This window comes from Monodelphis domestica, chromosome 3 (assembly GCF_027887165.1).
Source record: "Monodelphis domestica isolate mMonDom1 chromosome 3, mMonDom1.pri, whole genome shotgun sequence".
NCBI classification, from domain to species: Eukaryota; Metazoa; Chordata; class Mammalia; order Didelphimorphia; family Didelphidae; genus Monodelphis; species Monodelphis domestica.
In genome coordinates this window covers 255,891,834-255,914,397 of record NC_077229.1, presented here as the reverse complement: position 1 = coordinate 255,914,397, position 22,564 = coordinate 255,891,834, and the positions used below count along the sequence as shown (strand labels likewise).

Sequence of the window (22,564 nt, the reverse complement as noted above, 5' to 3'; positions counted from 1 at the left end):
TCTTAACAAGAAGCATTAATAAACTGGATTTTATAAAAAAAAAAAATTCCCAAGGGCACCAGAAGCTTTATCAACATTTCCTATTATAAAAGTAAGAAGAGATAGGATGCTGTCAGGATTTTATAATAAAGATCATCCATTCCCAGGGTTAAGTTTACTAGAAATATATTTTCTTTAAGTAAACAAATCTTGTGTTCAAAAAAGGACATTGTATGTATTTTATTCTTTTTGTTTCAAAGAAGCCTTATTTACACAATACATTCACATTTTTAATATCTTACAGCTCCCTGTAGAAAACCTTTTGATTAAAACACAACAAATGATCTGGATTTTTAAAAAAATACATCAATTAGAATGTTTTCCTCATTCAGTGTCCAATTTATTTCACATTCTATCTGCCTTAGGCAGGTGCAAGGGAAACCACTGAAGGATGATGAGAGTTAATTAAAGGTAGGTAAGTTGGGGGGAGAATGACTGACTTTGCTCAAGTACTGTAAAATTTTATAAATTAATTAATTATACTCAACATGTCCAGACACATTTAGCTAGGTAAAAGGGACTAGAACTTGGCACAGTTCAAGAATCTTTCAAATCAATTCTACTGGAATCTTTACTTAATGATTTCCCCTCTGTTAGTCCTTTGGTGTGAGCAGGAAGTCATACCATCACCACTGACAATGACTCCTGTGGCCTAGAGATAAAGAGCCTGTCTTGTATACAAATCACAGCTTTCTTTTTTGTTAACCATTTCAACCTTTGGATAAGGAGTAGGTTAAGACCAACCTAACAAAATGCTTCAAGCACTGGATTCCATTGATCTGACAAAGCCAAAGTTGAAGTACTGTGCAAATTGGGAACACAAGACAAAATGAAATTAAAATGGCGTCTCTCCTTTGATTTGTTTCGTTGTCTTCTCATCTGGTGATTCCTCTTTCTCCTTCTCCTTTTCACGATCTTTGTTCCAGTCTTTAAGTCCTTCTGGAAGAGAGGTGTCCTCATCCAAGCTTCCAGTGCCTTCTACAAAATCTTCATAGGTAGATTTTTCTGCAAAGGGTCTGGGGCCCAAAAGTTCAACCATATCAGCTTTATCTAATACTTCCTTTTCTAGTAGTCGAAGAGCAACCTGAAACAGGAACAATTTCTATTAAAAACATAGGATTAGGGGAACAGAGAAGTGCCTTAATAATGCACAAGTAAAATTTTTTAACAGATTTAATTCACACTATAAGTCCCACAACAAAGGCCTAAGTTTGTGACCTTCACCTACTCTGTAATTTTAATTCGCCTGTGTTCTACTTTAGACTACCTGAGCTTTTATTAAATTTTTTAAAAATCACAGCTTTTATTGTTAATATAAGATTTGTGGAAACTAAAAACAAGCATTAAAGATGTCTTCCTCTACCAGATGGAACTCATAATTACATACCTGAATAATTATCTCATTCAGAATAGGTGAGAAATTAGACATTCCAATAAACTGAATCAGAGTTAGCATATGTCCATTAACCAATTTTTTAAAATGAAGGCTATAAGATAAAACAATATTAAACCATTTTTTAATATACTCTAATCCGTCTTTCACAATTTGGAAAGTACCCTGGTATCATAGAGTATATCAGGGTCATTGTTAGGAACAGCAGTTATTATTACATAGGAAAATGGGATTAACTCATTCAACAAAACATTTGCTGAGTATCTGGCAGGAGCCAAATACTATAGATGGAGTCTTACATAATGAAGTACAGAACACAATTTCTGTCCCCAAGAGATATTATACTCTACTCTAGTGTGGGAGTTTTTACAATCTATGTTATCCAGGATAATCTTCAATCAGTAAGCACTTATTAAGTGCCTATGACATGCTAGGCACAGTACTAGGTATTGGGGCTAGAGACAAAATGAAATGCCTCCACACAAGGAGCTTACACTCTCTTACGTGAGACATGTATACAACTAAGTATGTACAAAATAAAAAAAAATTTAAAGAAGGATACTGTTAACAGCTAGGGAAAAGTATTAGAAAAGACTTCATGTAGAACATGGTGCTTCAACTAAACTTTGGAGAAAACAGATTCCAAGACGTATACATAAGAAGAGAATACACAGGTATGAGGATGACAGTACACAGACATTGAGAGAAATGAGATGGAGCGTTATAGTTAAGGAACAGAAAAGAGGTTTGTTTCTTTGGACTGGAGGATGCAAGACAGGAGAAAAAAGGATGAGAAGAGAAAGTGGGGCCAGTTTGTGGAGGGCTTTTAACGCCAAAGAGAAGAGTATATTTTGCTCCTAGAGGTGATAGGGAAACAGTACAGTTTACTGAGTATAAATGCCAATGTTAGACTTGCACTTTGGGAAAATCATTAGGAAGGGAGACTATTAGGAAGCTATCAAGTAAAGGTGATGAGACTATACTAGGGCTGTACCTTTGTGGGTAGAAATTAGATATAAGGGGACATATAAGGGTTCTTTTGATTTTGTCCTATGGACTTCATCTATCCAAGTTACCCCTAACCCTTATTCTCATGAATAAATGAAAGTTGCCCATATAATATCATTCACTCCTTATGTACACATTTGAAAAATAGATAACATAAGTATAAAGTGTAGAGTCATACCTTTTTCAATCTAAGAAAGACATAATATTCAGTTTATTACTTTCATTTAGGCAAAAATTTTCAGAAGTATTGCCTCCTAAAATACCTACCTTCTCTATATCAGCTTTTTTCTCTGTAAGAAGAGCTACTGTCCGTTTATAAGCACTATTAATAAGTATCCGTACTTCATCATCTATCAGTCTTGCAGTAGCTTCACTATATGGTTTCTCCAACACCATGTCTCCTTGTCGTGGAAGGTCAAAGGAAATCTGTCCTACTTTTTCATTCATACCAAACTGAACAATCTGAAAGAGAAAAACAAAAACGTGAGTGGCCTGAAATCTTAATGCATCTACTTTTGAGATCACCAAAGACAACAGGATAGGAGAAAGCAGTATAGTCTAGATCTCTCCCACATCTACTCCAACCATATAAAAAGCACCAGACTGAACTATGATAAAGAAAACATAAGGAAAAAATCACTCTGGGTCATCAGTGGGAACCCAGAAAATAAAAATCAAGATCAGATACAGCCCAAACATCATCTTGGCAGAAATATGCTGGATGTGACCTTGATACAAAGCCCCAATTGGGGAAGTAAGAACAATTCAATTAAAAAAATGTTTTTTACAACAAATAATGCTAGAGATGTCCAAGATGCAAACCTAAAATAAGAGAATGACTTCAAAACATCCAAAAGCAACACTTCAATGAAAAATATAGCTAAGACAAAAGTCTACTAGAATTCCTGGAAGAAATAAATCAAGAGTTTAAAAATTATTTTATAAATTAAATGAAAGTGGAAAAGGAAAAATAATAGCATTTTTAGGAAAGACTTAAAAGAAGAATTAACAGGAAAAGCACCAGGCCATCATATTTCAAGAAATTATGAAAATAAATGGCTTAGATCTATCAGAACAAGAGGACAAACTGAAAATAGAAATAATCTTCTAGTCACCTCCTAAAAGAAAACCAAAATAAAACTCCCAGAAATGTCATAGATAAAATCCAGAATTTCCATGTCCAATAAAAAATACTGCAAGCAGCCAGAAAGAAAGTTCAAGTATTAAGCAGCTACATTCAGGATCCCACAAGATTTAGAAGTTGCTTCTATAAAGTAATAGAAAACTTGAAATATGATATTCCCAAAGGCAAACTATATATGCTTTCAACCAAGAATAAGATACTTAGCAAAACTGAGTGTAATCAAGAGGTAAAATGAACTTTTAATCCAAGAAGATATCTAACTATTCCTTGATGAAATGAACAGGCTTGATAGAAATCTTGAAATACAAACATGGGAATCAATAGAAACATAAGTGGGTAAATGGAGAAAAATGTCTCCTTAAAACCCTAATATGATGATATTAAATAATATCAATAATAATATAAAGATAATATAAATATATTTATATTTTAATATAAGATAATATAAAGATCAGGAGAAGTCAAATAAGATGTAGTAGCAGTTTTGTTTCCAAGATATATAAATGATACAAGTTTATAGGAACAAGAATTATTACAGAACTGATAAATGATCAAAGAAAATAAGAGGAAGGCACTCTTTGTGGTGGCAAAAAAATTGGAAAATAAGGGGGTGTCCATCGATTAGGGAATGGATGAACAAATTGTGGTATCTGATAGTGACAGAATACTATTGTGCTGAAAGGAATAATGAACTGGAGCAATTCCATGTGAATTGGAACAACCTCCAGGAATTGAGGCAGAGTGAAAGGAGCAGAACCAGAAGAACATTGTACACAAAGGCTGATACACTGTGGTACAATTGAATGTAATAGACTTCTCTACTAGCAGCAATGCAATGACCCAGGACAATTCTGAGGGACTTATGAGAAAGAACACTATCCACATCCAGAGAAAGAACTGTGGGAGTAGAAACACAGAAGAAAAACATGATTGATCACATAGTTTGATGGGGATATAATTTGGGATGTTGATTTTAAATGATCACTCTGTTGCAAATATTAATAATATGGAACTACGTTTTGAACAATGATACATGTAAAACCCAGTGGAATTGCTTGATGGCTATGGGAGGGGGTTGGGAGGAGGGAATGGAAAGAACATGAGTCATGTAGCCATGGAAAAACATTCTAAATTAATTAAATAAAAAATGGGAAAAAAAGAAATAACAGGCAATTTTCTAAGGAAAAAAATAAAAAATATTAATAGCCATAAAAAATAATGTTCTAAATTATTAATCCTTAGACAAATGCAAATTAAAGTAACTCTGAGGTTCAACATCACATTATTAGACTGACAAAGCTGATAAAAATAGAAAATGATAAATGTTTAAGGAGCTGTGGGAAAGCAGATAAATTTACACACTGTTGGTGGGAGCTATTAGTAAAGCCATTTTGAAAGCAATTTAGAACTATGTCCCAAAAGTTACTAAACTGAATATAATCAGTTACACCACTACTAGACCTAAACCCCAAAGAGATAAAAGAAAGAAAAGGACCTATATGTAAAAAAATATTTTTAACAGCATTTTTTGTACTGGCAAAGAATTAGAAGCCAAGGGGGTGCTTAGTCCCTAAGAAATCACTGAACAGATTTATGGTACATGAATGCAATAGAATACTATTACAACAAATGATGAAAGGGATGATTTTTCAGAGAAACCAGGGAAGACTTTTAAGAACTGATGAAGACTGAAGAGGTAGAACTTTCTAGTTTTATATAATTCATATAATAGCTACAGTATTGTAAAGCCAATTTTGAAAAACTTAAGATAAGCATAATGACCAATCCTACATAATTCCAGAGGATTGATGATGAAACCATGCTACTCACCTCTTGACAGAGATGATGGACTTCAGGTGAAGAAATATAATTTTTTAACATGGTCAATGAGAGAATTTGAGTTGGTTTTTTTTTTTTAAACCCTTACTTTCCGTCATGGAGTCAATACTGTGTATTGGCTCCAAGGCAGAAGAGCAGTAAGGGCTAGGCAATGGGGGTCAAGTGACTTGCCCAGGGTCACACAGCTGGGAAGTGTCTGAGGCCAGATTTGAACTTAGGACCTCCTGTCTCTAGGCCTGACTCTCAATCCACTGAGCTACCCAGCTGCCCCCAGCTACATTTTTGACTGTACACAATGTATATTTTAAGTGTTTTGTTCTTGGGTTTTTGGTTTATTTTGTTTCCAATGGAAGGGATACAGGATATGGGAGGGAAAATAAATTCTTCTTAATTGAAAAAAAATTTTTTTAATGTTTAAATGCATTTACTTCGTTGCAACATTACCATGAAGCAAGTAAAGAGTGTTTTGAATCATCTCAAAGGACAATTTTAAAAAGGAAGAAATAATAAAGTTAATTCAATATCACAACTGAGTAGAGAAAGAAGTACTTTTCTTTCCAATCATCTCTGAAGTATAAGAATTGCCAAATAAATTATACAAAAAGAGGATTATTTATGTAAATGTTTTTGTTTTCTGAGGGAGCATAATGAATTCTAAAGATATGAACTTTGAGTCAAAAGACCACAGACTGTATCCTGGCTATGATAATTACTAGCCACATAACTTTGAGCAAATCATTTAATCTGACTCTTAGTTATTATCTATTAAACAGAAATAATAATTTCACCCTTTATCTCACAAGAATGTTTGAGGAAAACACTTTGTAAACCACAAAGTGCTACATAGGGATAGGTTATTAGCATTATTAATAAAAAGATTTGCTCTAAACAAAACTATGACATTCACTCTGATATTTCAGTTATATTGCTGTATTAATTTCATGCACTAAAAATTCATGCCATATTACAATTATAAAATGATTCTTTTTTTAATAAAAAGGATTTTAATAAAAAAAATTAAAATTAATATTGCTATTTGCACAAATTTCTACAATAACTCTTAAGGTAATAATAACTTTAGACCAAGGATTTGTCTAGACCATAATCTAAATTACATGACAAATTTCTCATCAGGCCACAAGTTTTGATTTTTGAAATTAAATCATTCTTCTTTGCAAAATTTTGACCCAAATATTCACATATTTAAGTATATAAACTTAAAATCTGATCAAAAGATAATTTCATAAATGTCAATTTCATATACAATTTAAGGAGGGTAACCTTATTTCAAACACCTACTTGTGCATATGCACTCTGAGTTACTTTCCTCAAGTCATCCTGAGCACCAGTTGTAATTCTTCCAAAAAAGATTTCTTCCGATACACGTCCTCCTAAAGTCATGCACATCCTGTCCAAGAGCTGTTCTTTGGTATAAAGGTATTGCTCTTTGGGTAAATACTGAGCATAACCCAAACCTTTTCCACGTGGAATGATGGATACCTTTGGAAGGGAAAAACAGATAAGTTAAAAACTCTATAACATGTTGATTTTAACAAAACATTTCCCTCTGGATAAATAGATTTCAAAATCTCTCTTCATGAAAAAATGAAAACAAGTACATATAAAAACAAAAAAATCCATCTACCTTTGCTAGCTATATGGCTGCAGCAGAGTTGATAGTTTTTAGAAGTCTCGAGTTCTTTTTAATTTATTCCACATTAGTGACACTTAACGGTTTTCATTCTTGCTTTCTCTGATAAAATTTGAACCATCTTACTACTTTGTAAAATGTGCCAATCATTTCACACACCTCAGGGTATGTTGGGATCTCTTTTGGAAGCTTCCCTGAGAGCTCACCAAAATTTCATTTAACTAGAAAAGTTTGAAGCTTGCATGTCATAGCTAATACTGCATACTTCTAGAAAAGAATAAGGAAAAAAAATGTTTTTTCTGGCAAACTAGTTGGAAATGTCACAATATTGTTTGTCTTCTTATTAATGAGAGTACTCTTTCCCAAGGTGGAGATCACAACTTAGCTATACTTTTCTCATCCTGCACTCTGACAAACTGTTATAAAAGGAATACCCAGCATGTGGGGGGCAAGAGGATCCTTCTTAACATGGATTCTAATGTTGTATGCCAGTTGTCCATGAATGAAGGGACAAATGGAAGAGGAAGAGATTCATATATGCCCCTACAATTGCTATTGAAATGCTTACCTTTAATACTAGACTCTCTTATAGTTAAGTTCACACAACTACTATGCCTGACACACTGTTCTGGAGAATATATAGAAATGGAAAGGCTTTCTCTTTGCCCTTAATTTGTTTATGTACCCTAGAATCAACCACTCTATTTGGATTTTGTTCTCCATTTGTTTCTTGTTGGATATTGTTTGCTTGTACAGGTAATGAACATTATGGAAAACTAAGGATTGTGGTAAAACTTTAATTAACTGTAAAGGTTTGGTAATGACATACTAGAGTTAATAAACATTACCAGCATTTACAAGAAAGTTGTTTTGCTTTTTAAAATCTTTACAAAGATGAAAGCAAATTAAAACAATTCTAAGGTTCCTTCTCACATATATCAGATTAACAAAGTTAACAAAAAGGAAAAATGATAATCACTTGAGGGACTTTGGCAAAATAACCACATTAATGCACTACTGGTAGAACTGTGAATTGATAAAACTCTTCTGGAAAGAAACAGAACCATTCTCGAAAAGCTACTAAACTAAACATATCCTCTCTATCTTCATATACCATTATTAGGCCAATTCCATGAAGCAATCAAAGAAAGAGAAAAAGAATCTATATGTACAACAATATTTATAGTAACTCTTTTTTTACTAGAAAAGAACTGGGAACCAGGGGGGTACCCATAAATTAGGGAATGGGCAAACAAATTATGATATATGAAGTTATAGAATATTATTGTGCTGTAAGAAATGATGAAGGGGATGTTACAGAGGAATCTCATTAAACATACATGAACATGATGCAGTGTGAGGTATGCAGGGCAAAGACAATAACTTATTTAATAAAAATATTGTAAAGACAAAAACCAATGAAAGATAAGAACTTTGATCAACATGTTGAACAACCACAATTCCTGATAATTCAAAATAAAAGATGCTAACTATATTGTGAAAGAGAGATGAGAGATTCAGGGGTGTAGAAGGAAATCTATATTTTTTAGACATGGCCAATGGGGGGAAATTTCCTTTCCTAAGAATGCATATTTGTTACAGGGCTCTTAGTTTATTTTTTCCTTTTCTTCTTTAAAAACTCTTACCTTCCATTTTATAATCAATATTATATATTGGTTCCAAGGCATAAGAGTGGTAAGGGATAGGCAATGGTGATTAAGTGACTTGCTCAGGTTCGTACAGCTAGGAAATGTCTGAGGCCATATTTAAAACCAGGATTTCTTATCTCTAGGCCTGGCTCTCAATCCACTGAGCTATCTCATTGCTCCCTTAAGCTCTTGTTTTTCTTTCTTTTTTTACAGGGTAGGAAATAAAGGCGAAAGGGAAGAAAACAGATTCTTATTTTTGAAAATTAATTTAATTCTAAAAGTCTTTGCAAAATATATTTGTGGTTTCTTGCCTTTGTAAGCATGGTATTTGATAAAAAAATCTAATCCTTCTTGGATGATTCAAAATCTTGAAAGGCTTTGGGATCATAGTTATTCACAATAATAATTGAACAGTACTTAAACATAGATTAAAAAGTAGGAAGTTATGTTGAATGCATGTTGACTGAAGGACAACTATAATTTGGACTAAAGCTCTGATTATCACTTTGTTGTTGTTCCCCCACCTTTTTTTATAAAAGTTTGGGGTTGGGATAGAATTCCTATTTCTTGAGGATTCCATTTAAATGAGTTATTAAATGAGTTATTAAATGGCTATTAAAGGTTTTAATACATATTTCTATACCTCATGGTCAGCACAATTCTACATCTGTGGAAAGCAGGTTAAACCTCTTAAGACACACCCTAGGGATGTAAATAACTTTTGCACATTATTTCTTAGAACATTTCTGGAAGTACATATAACAGTTCACTATATATATATATATATGTATGTACATATACATATACATACATATGTATATGTATGTATATATATATATTTCTAATTACTAAGTTACTGAAACCACATTAAAGAGAACTAAAACATACTGCTGTATACTAAATATAATCATTTTTCTCAAAAAGGTGACTGTAACCAATAACTAAGAAAACAGCCAGAAAGGGTCTTGTAGGTTTAACTTTTTTTAATCATAATTTTACTGAGTTTTTTCTGAAAGAGTAAATATGTACATGAAATAATCTGTATTTGCTGGAATTTGCCTAAGTGTAGGATTAAGGCTCTATACAAGTGTCACAAAAGATCAAAATCCCATGGATTGCATTTTTTTCACAACAAAATTCTTATTTCTTCAGAATCTTGTTCAATCTATGATTCAATGTTATCTGCTATTCTTACTTGAGTTTTAGAATATGCTTAAATCATCAGGTACCTCCTTGTTCTTTGTGGTCTATTTTCGTGTGTGTGTGTGTGTGTGTGTGTGTGTGTGTGTGTGTGTGTGTGTGTGTGTATTGTGTGTGTGAGAGAGAGAGAGATTATAAGAATGATTCTCTGAGGATGATTTCAGAAAAACCTGGAAAGACCTGCATGAACAAAAGAGAGGGAGAATTTTGCTCAAATTAAAAAAAAAAAGAACCAAGGTTAAAAATTGTTTTTATATGTAATTGAGGGGGAAATGTTAACTAACAAAAGTAAAATAAAATTAACCAATAGTTTGGAAAGAAAGGAATAATTCTTTGAACAAGCATGACTTGAAAGAGATATAAGAAGACATTTCTTTCCCCTAACTCCTTTGCAGAAGAGGTTCTTACAAGTTGTATATATTGTACATACTTTTGGCCTTTTCAATTAATCAATAAACATTTATTAGCCACCTCCTAGATACAAGACAGATGAGCACCTAGGTGGTGAGATGGATAGAGTACCAAGCCTAGAGTCAGTAAAACATCTCTCTGAGTTCAAATCTGGCCTCAGACACTTACTAGCTGAGCAAACCTGGGTAAGTTACTTAACTCTGCCTCAGTTTCTTCATCTCTAAAATGAGCTGGAAAAGAAAATAGCAAGCTGCTCCAGTATCTCTACAAAGAAAACCCCAAAAGGGATCACAAAGAGTTGGACATGACTAAAATGACTAAATAACAACAAAAGGTGCCAGGTGCCAGGTACCAGGATGAGCTCTGGGAATACAAAAAGAGGTAAAAGACAGTCCTTGCTTCCCAAGAGCTCAATGATCTAATGGTTGGGGGTAGGGCAGTAGGGACACACAACATACAAACATAAATGTACAAAGCAAGATAAATAGGGAATAAATGGGAAATGGCAGGAGGAAGGCACTGGAATTAAGAGGAGTTGAGGAAAGCTTCCTATAGAAGGCGGAATTTTATTTGGGACTAAAAGGAAGTCAGGCATAAAAGCAGTGGTCATCAAAACAATATGGTACTGGCTACCAGATAGAAGGGAGGATCAATGGAATAGATCTGGGATAAATGACCTTAGTAAGATAGTGTATGATAAACCCAAAGATCCCAGTTTTGGAGACAAAAACCCATTATTTGACAAAAACTGCCAGGAAAACTGGAAAACAGCATGGGAAAGATTCGGTTTAAAACAACATCTCACACCCTACACCAAGATAAATTCAGAATGGGTGAATGACTTAAATATAAAGAAGGGAGCTATAAGTAAATCAGATGAACATAAAATAGTTTCCCTGTCAGATCTATGGGAAAGGAAAGATTTTAATACCAAGCAAGAGATAGAGAATATTACAAAATATAAAATGAATAATTTTGATTACATTAAATTAAAAAGTTTTTTGTAGAAACAAAACCAATGCAATCAAAATTAGAAGGGAACCAACAAATTGGGAAAAAATCTTTATAACAAAAATCTCTGACAAAGGTCTAATTACTCAAATTTATAAGAAGCTAAATCAATTGTACAAAAAAAAAATCAAGCCATTCCCCCATTGATAAATGGGCAAAGGACATGAATAGGCAATTTTCAGATAAAGAAACCAAAACTATTAATAAGTACAGGAAAAGTTCTCTAAATCTCTTATAATATGGCTAATATTGTCAGCAAAGGAAAGTGATAAATGTTGGACGGGATGTGGCAAAATTGGGACATTAATTCATTGCTGGTGGTGTTATGAATTGATCCAACCATTCTGGATGGCAATTTGGCATACCCAAAGGGCTTTAAAAGACTCTCTGCCCTTTGTTCCAGCCATATAGCACTGCTGGGTTTATACCCTAAAGAGATAATAAGGAAAAAGACATGTAAAAAAATATTTATAGCCACGCTCTTTGTGGTGGCAAAAAATTGGACCACGAGGGGATGCCACCAATAGGAGAATGGCTGAACAAACTGTGGTATCTGTTGGTGATGGAATACTATTGTGCTAAAAGGAATAATGAACTGGAGGAATTCCATGTGAACTGGAACAAGCTCCAGGAACTGAAGCAGAGCGAAAGGAGCAGAACCAGGAGAACACTTTACACAGAGACTGATACACTGTGGTACAATTGAATATAATGGACTTCTCTATTAGCAGCAATGCAATGATCCAGGACAGTTCTGAGGGACTTATGAGAAAGAATGCTATCCACATCCAGAGAAAGAACTGTGGGAGTAGAAACACAGAAGAAAAATATATGATTGATCACATGGTTTGATGGGGATATGATTAGGGATATAGACTCTAAACAATCACCCTAGTGCAAATATCAATAATATGGAAATAGGTATTGATCAATGACACATGTAAAACACAGTGGAATTGCTCATTGGCTATGGGAGAGGGTTGGGAGGATGGGAGGGAAAGAACATGAATCATGAAACCAAGGGAAAATATCCTAAATTAGTTAAACTTAATTAAAAAAAAAAAACAAAAGGAAGTCAGGGAAGTCAGTAGTTAAGGTGGAGGAGGTAAACCATTGTGGCCATAGAAGATAGCTAGAGAAAATTCTTGAAGCTGAGAGTGTCTTGTTTATGGAACAGTCATCAGATCAAAGAGAAAATGGCAGGCAGCAAAGTATGAGAGATCAGGGCAGTTAGGAGGGGACTAGGTTTTCTGACCATTTGTGCTTATTTTTTCCCTCATTTTTCTTTTTCTTTCTTTTTTTTTCCCTTAACTCTTACCTTCCATCTTGGAGTCAATACTGTGTATTGGCTCCAAGGCAGAAGAGTGGTAAGGGCTAGGCAATGGGGGTTAAGGGACTTGCCCAAGGTCACACAGCTGAGAAGTGTCTGAGGTCATATTTGAACCCAGGACCTTCTATCTCTAGGCCTGACTCTCAATCCACTGAGCCACCCAGCTGCCCCCTTATTTTTCTTTTTGTTTGTCTTAAAAATACTATTTGTTACATGGGATGGCTTTCTGAGAAAGGGAGAAGTAAGGTTAGTAAGGAGTTTAGGGTGACCAAAAAAAAAGGTTATTTTTTAAGTATACTATAGATATACAATCTGTATAAAGTAAAGAATATATATAAATCTACATAAAGTAAAGAAAACCTGAGTTCTAGTTCTAGGTTTGTCAACTTACATACTAGCTATGTAACTTTGTGCAGAACCAAGTTTCCTCATCTGTAAAATGAAGATACCAACACATGTCCTGCCTACCTCAAAGGTTTGTTGGGTGAATTAAATGAGAATGTACATGAACCTGCCCTGAAAGTGGTAAAGCACTACCACACATGTGAGTATTATTTATTCCTTTTTTTTTTAAAACAAACAAAACACCCCACCTATTATTCCTGACATTGACGAACAAAAAGTAATCTTCACAACTAAGCAAAGCATGTAGCACAAAGGCTGGGGAACATCATTACCTTCTCAACCCTCCCAAAACTCATTATTTTTCCATGTGGATTAATTTCAACATTCTCCTGCTCTCCCTCAATTGAGTTTTTGCCCTGAATTCTACTCCGTATTTTAATGTTTCCCTTGGTTTCCATTTCATAACACACCTGAATTTTAATCATTTTCCCTCTACTTTTGTCATTAACATAATATCTTAGTGCTTAGATCTAGAAATGACTTCTCTTTTCCCCGTTCTTATTTTTAGCTCCTATATTCTTTAAAGCACAGTAATGTATTTTTTTAGGCTTTATTTACAGGGGAAAATAGGATTTAAAAATTAAGAAATAATGTATCAATATAGGATTATTAGAAATACATTTAAAAAACTGCTCAGTCCCTCTCTCCTCACTTTCCCTTCAGAGAATTCTTATCTTTTTTGAAAGCATAGCTCAGATGCATCTCCTACACACTTTTCTTGATCCTCCTTCTTGTTAGCTGCCTCTCTCAACAATATCTTGTATATATTATGTATTAACTTATGCTTGTACATAGTGTATTTCCATAATAGAATGTTAGTTTTTCATATAAAGACCCTTGGCTAGAAAAGTCTGGCTAATTCAGCCCCAGAAATAAAAGCAATCTTCTAACCCACAAAACCTTCCAAGTTCAAAATGGATTTGGGATTCAGAGACTTATATGTTCCCAATTGAGCTAATTGCACTGTGGAGTTTTAGGAGTTCTAACTTACATTCCCATAGAATCCCTCACAAGTTTTATAAAAATGAGAGAAGTATTCCTACAACCTAGAAAGCAGAATATAAAAATTCCTCCAAAGAATATAAAGATGTCATATTGCTCCATTACATTTTCTCTATTTTTCCTAAACCCACAAACTAATTCTTAAAAAACAATTATTTTCCAAAGTAGGCTTTCTTTTCATTATTTTTTCCTTTAATACTATCATCTCCATAGATAAAATAAACTTATATTTTATACTTTATTAAGTATGGGATTTTCCTTTGAAGACACTGACCGATTTACTGGTGTCTATAATGATGAAAATTACTTTACCTTTAAAAGTGGATCAGCATGTTCCAGATACCAGCCTGCAACAGCATGCCCTGCTTCATGATATGCTACTGTTTTTTTCTCTTCTGGCTGTAACACTTGAGTTTTTTTTTCCAAACCTTTGAAAAAAAAAATCAAAACCTACCATTTTAATAACACTAGTATAAGATAATTATGTATTCCAATAAACTATGGAAAACACTGGTTTAGAGATTTAGTTGCCTCTGGCATTTGAAAAGTTCCAACCAAAAGTTCCTTTGCCTTACAAAAGCAAAAGGTCAACTTAAAAATACACTAAATTCTTGCAATAACGTGTTCAAACCCACGAACATACACTTCTGTTCCTCATAAACTATTTTTGCAAAGAAATGAAATTGAACATATAGCCTAATCACTGCTGACAACCTGACCACCACCTCTTTCCAGTCTTATTTCATATTATTCCCCTTCAGACATTTCTTAATCTAGTTAAGTGGGCCTTGTAGCAGATGCCCATATATAACATTCACAGGATCATAGATCTAAAGCTGAAAGGGATGTCAAGAGGCCATCTAGTCTAATCCCCTTATTTTATAAACAAGAAAATCAGGAAGGGTCAGGAACTTGTTCACAATCACATGGGAGGTAGTTATTAGAAAGCTTGTGACTAGCAGATCAGGATTTGAAACCAGATCCTCTGGCTCCATAGTTAAGTGTTCCTTCTCCCTGAAGCAGGCTGCTCCTGCCTTTGTAGAAATGTTCCTCCTATCTGGAATGCACTTTCTCCTCATATCCCCCTCAGAGAATTCCTATCTTTCTTCAAAGCACAGCTCAGGTGGCACTTCCTATAGAAGACTTTCCTGATCCTCCCTTTTGTTACCTAGCTCTCCCTCTTGAAATTACTCTGTATTTTATTCATCTCTGTCCATGCTATATATGGTAGAATGTAAGTTTCTCAATCAAGGGATTGTTTTCTTTTTGTCACTGTAACCTTAGTACACAGACCAGTTCCTTGCATATAGCAAGCACTTAATACATGTTTCTTTAATGTTTCTGGAAATGGACCAAGAAATGGAAAAGTTTCAGCACCCTACTGGATGCTGAAAATTATTTGGTACTGGATATCCAAGAATCACCTATGGACAAAGGACACTTAGAAAAAAGAGGAATGCATTTTGAAATAGGAAATTTCTATTGCTTCGATAGCCAAAGGAGCTAGCTGATAGTTGGAAATAGGATCTGGGCAAAGTAACAGCACTTTTGGACATTCAGTAAGCTACCTCAGATTGGTTTAAGAATAGCAGAAGCATTAAACTAAAAAGATAATACAGACTTCCAAAGAAAAGAATGCAAAGAATAAATTCTACTTCAACAGTTAGACAGAAACCCCAAACTGAAAGATTGTTAAGATATTTCATAAGCCAAACAAAAACTGATTTTAAGGTTCTGTTATTTCAGAATCACCAAGGTTGGAAGGTACTTCAGAATCCATTTACTCTAAAACTTTCTTGATAAAGAATCCATGTCTACAATACTCCCAACAAATAGCCATCTAACTTTTGCTTAAAGAACTCTAGTGAGGGATTTTAAGCAAACTAGATCATGTAAGCTATTCTACATACTTATAATTGACTATTTAAAAAGAAGTTGTACCTTTATAAATCCTTACATCTGCAGTATATAAGTATGGGGGTGACATTCATTTTGTTTTGACTCTAGAAGACTTGCCTGGGAATAGCAGTTTTGATAATTTACTACAAAAAAAAATATGGGAGATAAAAGGCTATTATGTCCTTTAAGTTACACAAAGGAACTGTTAATTTGTGACAATAAAAGCAATCCTGGTATCAAAAGTAAAGAGAAACATATATTAGAAGTGCAAAAATAAAAAGGGAAGAATGAGGTACAAAGCTCTCATGTTTTCTCCAACAAATAAGAAGTGCTTGTTACTCTGGCCTAATAAAGGGACTCTTGATGAATTGAGACCCACACTGCCAAGTACCTGAAATCCCATAAAGGTCTGATCCAAGGGTTTTTCATTTTGAAATGACAGCCTATAACAAGGCAGCTTCTGCTTCAGGAAAGCTGAAATTTGATCTTCTAAGTTTTTGTGTGTCTCATAATGCATAGGCATATTATATTGCCATCCATTTTCTCTCGCATCTTTATTTCATCTTTTTTTTCCACTGGCTTTTTCCTCTCTACCAACAAATGTATGCAGGTGTCCCTCTCTGGAAAAGCCAAATCATTTGATTACCTCTTTAGCTAACTGGCTGTGCTTCCTTTAAATCTCAAACTCCTAGAATTGGTGAGCTACATCTAAAGTGTCCATATCCTCTAATTAATTAATCTCTTATAATCTGGATGCTGTACCTACACTCTACTCACGATCCATTAGCTTTTTTCAGGGATCATTCTTTATGATCTCTCCGTAGCTTAGCACTACTAACTAGCCTTCAATGAAACTCTCTTGCCAGGTTGTTCTAGTCTGTTGGGTGCGGAACAGGGGAAGAGTCCTAGGCAGCCTGGCTAACAAAACTAAAAGCAACTGGCATTTAGCGTTTTAACTTACAGAAATAAAGGTATTCATAGATTTGAAAAAATAATCAGGAGTATAGTGGCAAGGAAAGGAAGATAAAGGATACATTCAAATCACAATCACCAAATATGACAAGGATGCAACCACACATCTCTGGCAGGTACAATAACTGGTGTCTAGGCCCTGGGTGAGATGATCTTCAGGACACATAAGGAAAAGGAAGGGAGGATTTTTGGTCCTGAGAAAGGAACCATCTAGACTAGGCATTTACATCATGCCAGGCTCTTGCCATACTTCCTAAGGCATGCCTAGATTTCATCCCACACAAAAGACACGAGGACTCCCTAGAGTTTTTTAGGAAGGAAGAAATTTTTAAAGGCATGTCTGCCAGGTTTTACTCTTATGATATCATTGACAAGGAGGTACCAATTCCTGGGGTTGCATAGGGCACAAAATTTCCACTGATGAAGGTTCCAGGGAAAGATTTCATAAAAGGAAAGTGGTAAAGGAGAGATTTTATTGTATTATCTACAGCAGAGATAGGTGTGCTCCAAGAAAGGTTGGTCAAGAAAATCAGAGTTTTTTCTAGATTGCCACATACTTGACTTTCATGACACTATGTTATCCTGATTATCTTCCTACCCTCTTTGAATTCCATCTAGTCTTCAAAATCTAATTCTGTTCTTACTAGGTTAATAGTCTGCCCTGACTGTTTTCAAAACACAGTGAAATCTTTCTCAGAATTCTCATAGTATTTCTTTATAGAATTCATTTGACACTTACCATATTCAATGCAGTATTTTGTAAATTGTCTTTCTGTGTATACACTCCTACTGTATTATATGGTCCTTAAGGTAATACACTTAGAATTGGAATGGCATGCTTTATGGAGAGCCACCTGGCAGTTAGGAAAATGTGGGTTCAAGTCCCATCAGACATATACTAGCTACTTACTAACTAGACCATGATCAACTCACTTAATTTCTCAGGGATCCAGGCAAGTTACTAATTAGAAAACTCTACATTGCAGAAGTTGTTGATATGCATTGCTGGAGGGAATCAGAAATTCCCCACATTGACAAAATCTCAGGTCTATTCCTCAAACTACACCCCTCCCTAAGAAAGACCAGAACACAAACTATGTATCAAACTTCTTGTACACCCATAGTACTTTGCACATAGAATGCACTCAATAATATTTTATCAAATTATAATAATATATATATATATTATATATATAAATAAGGTAGAAAAGAATTGGTTATTTCTTTATTATGCTAATAATTCTTTGGAGATTTCATTGCATCTGTTTTATATCTACTATTTGTAGTTAATAGTTATTTAGTTCAAAGTGTTTAAGTTTTAGAAATGAGATTTCTTTTTGAAATCTAGATTGCATTCATGCAACAGCCCCTAGTGTGTACGATGTATGTGAGGGCTAGTACAGAATGAGCTACTGCTCAGTTACTATCAGGCACTGTGTCTTTCTTCTCCATAACCTTTGCTTTCCTCATCACTTTCATTCTACTCAGAGATCTGAAAGGGTATGCCAATTAGTATTTTCATCAATCAGGAAATGTCTAACATTCAGCAATTTATTATGTAAACCAGTTTCAATCTTTTATTTGGTTAGTTCAATAGTGCTATTCTCTATCCTTGAATTCTTGCTCTCTTCTTCCACTGTTCATTCTTTGCCAAACCTCAACTCTGGGTCAAATCTCTCCACCTATCATCTTTGTTCCTATTGTCCAATTCCTGAATGCTGCTGGAGGAAATCATAAAACTATGCAGACTTGGTCCATTAAGAATTTTTGCTACCTAAAAACAATCAAGTCCTCACAGCTGCATGGTGATCTTCCTTGTCTGACTCCTTATGAGGAACCTTACAACAACTACTCTAAACCTTCTCCCTTCTTCTTAAACCCCTAATGATACTCTCCTTTCTCCCACTCAGGGGATATGACTGTTACCCTTTCCTTCATCCATCTACCTGACATTTCAAAATTCCTCTATATCTATTCTCTCCTTCTCTGTTCCAGTTTGAGTACGAGATGGCCATTCTCTTTGCCAACACTAATCGCAATACTTGTTCCCTGAATACTGCTCCCAACTACCTGCACTGGTAGCTTGTTTTATCAATTATTACTTCTTCAATCTCATGTTTAATTTCTCCTTATCTACTAGTTCCCCTTTTTTGCTGCCTATAATATGCTCAGATCTTACCTATGAGCTACGTGGCACACTGATGAGAGTACTGGGCCTAGAGTCAAGAAGACCCGAGTTAAAATCCAACCACTTCCTAGCTTGTGACTCTGGGTAAATCACTTAACCTGTCTACCTCAGTTTCCTCGACTATAAAATGGGGATAATAATAGCACCTACCTCCCAGGGTTGTTGTGATGATCAAATGAGATAATATTTGTAAAGTTCTTAGCACAGTGCCTGGCATAAAGTAGGTGTTTAACAAATGCTTGTTTCCTTCAGCTCTTAGCACAATGCCTGGCACACAGTAGGTGTTTAATAAATGCTTGTTTGCTTCCTTCCTTCCTTCCTAGCATCAAAAAACAAAAAGCAAAAAAACTTCATTTGACCCTGCCATCCAAGCTAGAACCACATCTTTCCTACCTATCCTTCACTTCAACTTAAAAAGAGTAGCCTCTGATCCCACCATTTGACTAAAGCTTCCCCTTAAAAAAGTACCAGACCCCAACTACTTATCTACTGTTTTTTTCTGGATCCTCACCCTCCCTGACAATTCTACTGTTGGGCAGATTTAGATATTATTACACATACTCTACCCCTTCCACAGCACTGCTCTCTCCTTTTTATCATCCCTTCTCTTTTTCAGTCTCTTTTTTTCCTATACTTTTCAATTTTGTGTCTCCTAAAGTGTTGTTGTCCTCCAAGGCTCAGTCTTTGGTCCCCTTCTTTTCTATTTATATATTCTTCATGAGCTCATCCACTCCTATGGCTTCCATAGTCACCTCTACACAAATGGCACCCAAATCTATATATCCAGCCCTAATTTCTATCAGTCTCTCTAAATGCCTGCTGGCTATGGAATGTCAAACTGAATCTTCCCTTCATCTTTTAAAGTTATCCCTATCCTCTTGGCCATCCAGGATGATGCAGAGCCACTGTTAGCTTTGTCTTTCTCGCCCTTCAAATTTAAAGTTCCTTCGCTTTAGCTCTATCAATTTTGCCTCCACAGAATCTCATTACATCTGCCCCCTTTTCTCATCTCTCCTATCGAGCTAACATAATAGTCTCCTCACTGTTCTCCGAATTGTAATGTTTTTCTTCTCCAATGAATCTACCATAAAGCTGTCAAAATAATCTTTGCAAGATAGATCTGGTCATGTCACAACTCTGATAAAAAAAAAAAGGTCAGTAATTTCCCAGTGCCTTTTGATAAAATATCACTAACTCCTGACCCCGGTGTTCAAGATCTTTCCCAACCTGGTTCCAATCTACCTTACAGTCTTACTTCACACTATTCTCCAATATGTAATCTTTGTTGATTTATTAGCCCAGTTTGAATCTCTCTTTTCTACCTTTATTCATTTGCACATATGATCTTCTAGCCAGGAATTCTAGCAGCTCAGTTCAGGGACCACTTTCTCTAGAGAGCCTCCATGTTGCTAGTATTTTCCCTCTATCTTTTAATTAACTTATCTTTGAGCATACTTCTGATAAGAGAAACATGATATTGTGAATTCAGTCCTGGATTTCAAGTCAGGAGTTCAAATCCTACCTCTCTTCAATTCATTAATTACACAACCACAGGCAAGTAATTTAATTCTTTCAGCCTAAGTTTTAGCTATAAAATCTGTAGTAACTACATTACAGGGTTCTGTCAATGCTCAAATGAGATAATGCATAGAAAGCATTCTATACATCTTAAAGTTGTATATAAAATGTTAGTTACATTGTTTTATCTGCACTGTTTCATTTTTGTCCTTATATTCAAAGTGCTCTGCATTGAAAAGGCAATTGATAAAAATTTATTCAACTAAAATTTTTCTGACAATATTTTTTGTCATTTGATTTGCCATCATTGATGTTGGGCTGACTTTATTTCGCCTCTTTCCCCATCCCAGTTCTGCTGATGCAGAAATGTCACCTACAACCATTTTATTTTTTTTTATCTTGTGACTGAAGTCTTATGTCATTTTCTTACCACCAATCACTCGTTCAATGGCTTGCTCGAAGTGCGTTTGATTTATGGCATCTGAAAGGTGCCTTGCAGCTATCAAGGCAGCTTCATTACAGACATTAGCAATATCAGCTCCTGCAAAACAAAGGAGCAAAACAAATGTCCCACCAGCTCACAAATACAAAATAGGTTTTAATTAATCAGATTTTAGTCCTTTAAGACCAATATCTTCCCTCTCCCCAAAAATATTTGGTTTTTCAAAATGATCAATGACTTCTTTAGTAAATTATTAATGCAAAGAATATTTAGGTAGGTTCACTTTGAACTGTCATAAACAGATAAAAAAACAGCAACGCTTTTACCTTAATGCTCAACATTAATCACATTGTTAAAAGCAAAAGTAGGATTACAAAGGTAAACACTGAAATAACTAATCGATTTCTGAGCATTTATGTTTTAAATTTATGCATGACTTGCAAAATATTTCCATGTGACATATTCCTTAAAATCAATTTTCAGAAAATGTGAATTTCGGAAAAATTCAGAAAATTTCAGATCATGAAATGGCACTAATTCTGAAATCCAAATATAACAATTTAGTAAAAGATCAGTATATAAATGAAATAGTTGAATCATCAACTCCTTATCCCATTCTTTGGGATTCTTTTCTTTTTTTTTAAACCTTTACCTTCTGTCTTGGAATTTATACCAAGTCACAAATATTTTGTGCTTCTTTGGGGACAAATAATTTTTTTAAGTTTCATATTCAGTTAACTGGGCCTTTATTTCTCTTTTAATATAAAAGTTCAAAGCTATTTATTTTCTCATAAGCTTTAACTGCACCTTATAAATTATAAAAATATTGTTTTACAGTTATTCTCTAATTTCATTCTGTACTGTTATGACATGATACTTGGCCCACTAGTTCATTAGGCTAACATTGTTTTATTTTCATTTAATTTTGTGTTCTTTGTTAATATTTTCTTTAGTGATTATAATTTTTATTGTTTTAGTCTATAAAATGTTTAACATTTTTTCTTTCCTGCATTTGAAATTATGTCCAAGAATGTAAACAATTTTTGTAAACATACCTGTGATGTACTTATTTGTATATTGCTTATGACTCCCATTTAACAATTTACAAAGGACAAATGTATCATCAGAAAGTCTATCCTTCATTTTCTCACTTTTCTTTTAGACTAAATTTTAAAGAGACACAATGAAGTAGGCAGGCAATACCCTCTTACTAACAATTCTTCTCTGATTGTCAGTTTTTCCTTTAACTGTTTAGACACAATGCCTTTTGGTGATTATGGATTTAATATTGATATTGCTTTCATAATCTATATGGCACCTTTAAGCACAGTGTAGTTTCCCTGCTTGTCTCTTAATTATATCTATTTTTACTATTGCCTTGGACAACACCATAATTGCTGCACCTGCTGTTTCTCCTCTTATTCAGAACATAAGCACTGGTTAACTTCATAGCCCTTTGAACT

The 22,564-nt window shown here is 34.4% G+C and overlaps 1 protein-coding gene across 3 annotated transcripts in view; it reads right to left on the bottom strand.

Annotated features, from left to right (window-relative positions):
* Positions 1–204: 204 nt before the first annotated feature.
* The window catches only part of AFG3L2 (AFG3 like matrix AAA peptidase subunit 2), a 49,453-nt gene continuing 27,093 nt past the window's right edge, over positions 205–22,564 (bottom strand). For all 3 annotated transcript variants that reach the window (XM_007487734.3, XM_001371366.4, XM_056823624.1), the window contains 5 exons: positions 21,090–21,200; positions 14,395–14,510; positions 6,723–6,923; positions 2,708–2,902; positions 205–1,123 (listed from right to left, as the gene is read on the bottom strand). In XM_007487734.3, the coding sequence (XP_007487796.1) occupies positions 875–1,123; positions 2,708–2,902; positions 6,723–6,923; positions 14,395–14,510; positions 21,090–21,200 (872 nt within the window). In that variant the 3' untranslated portion in view covers positions 205–874. The remainder of the gene's footprint in view (positions 1,124–2,707; positions 2,903–6,722; positions 6,924–14,394; positions 14,511–21,089; positions 21,201–22,564) is intronic.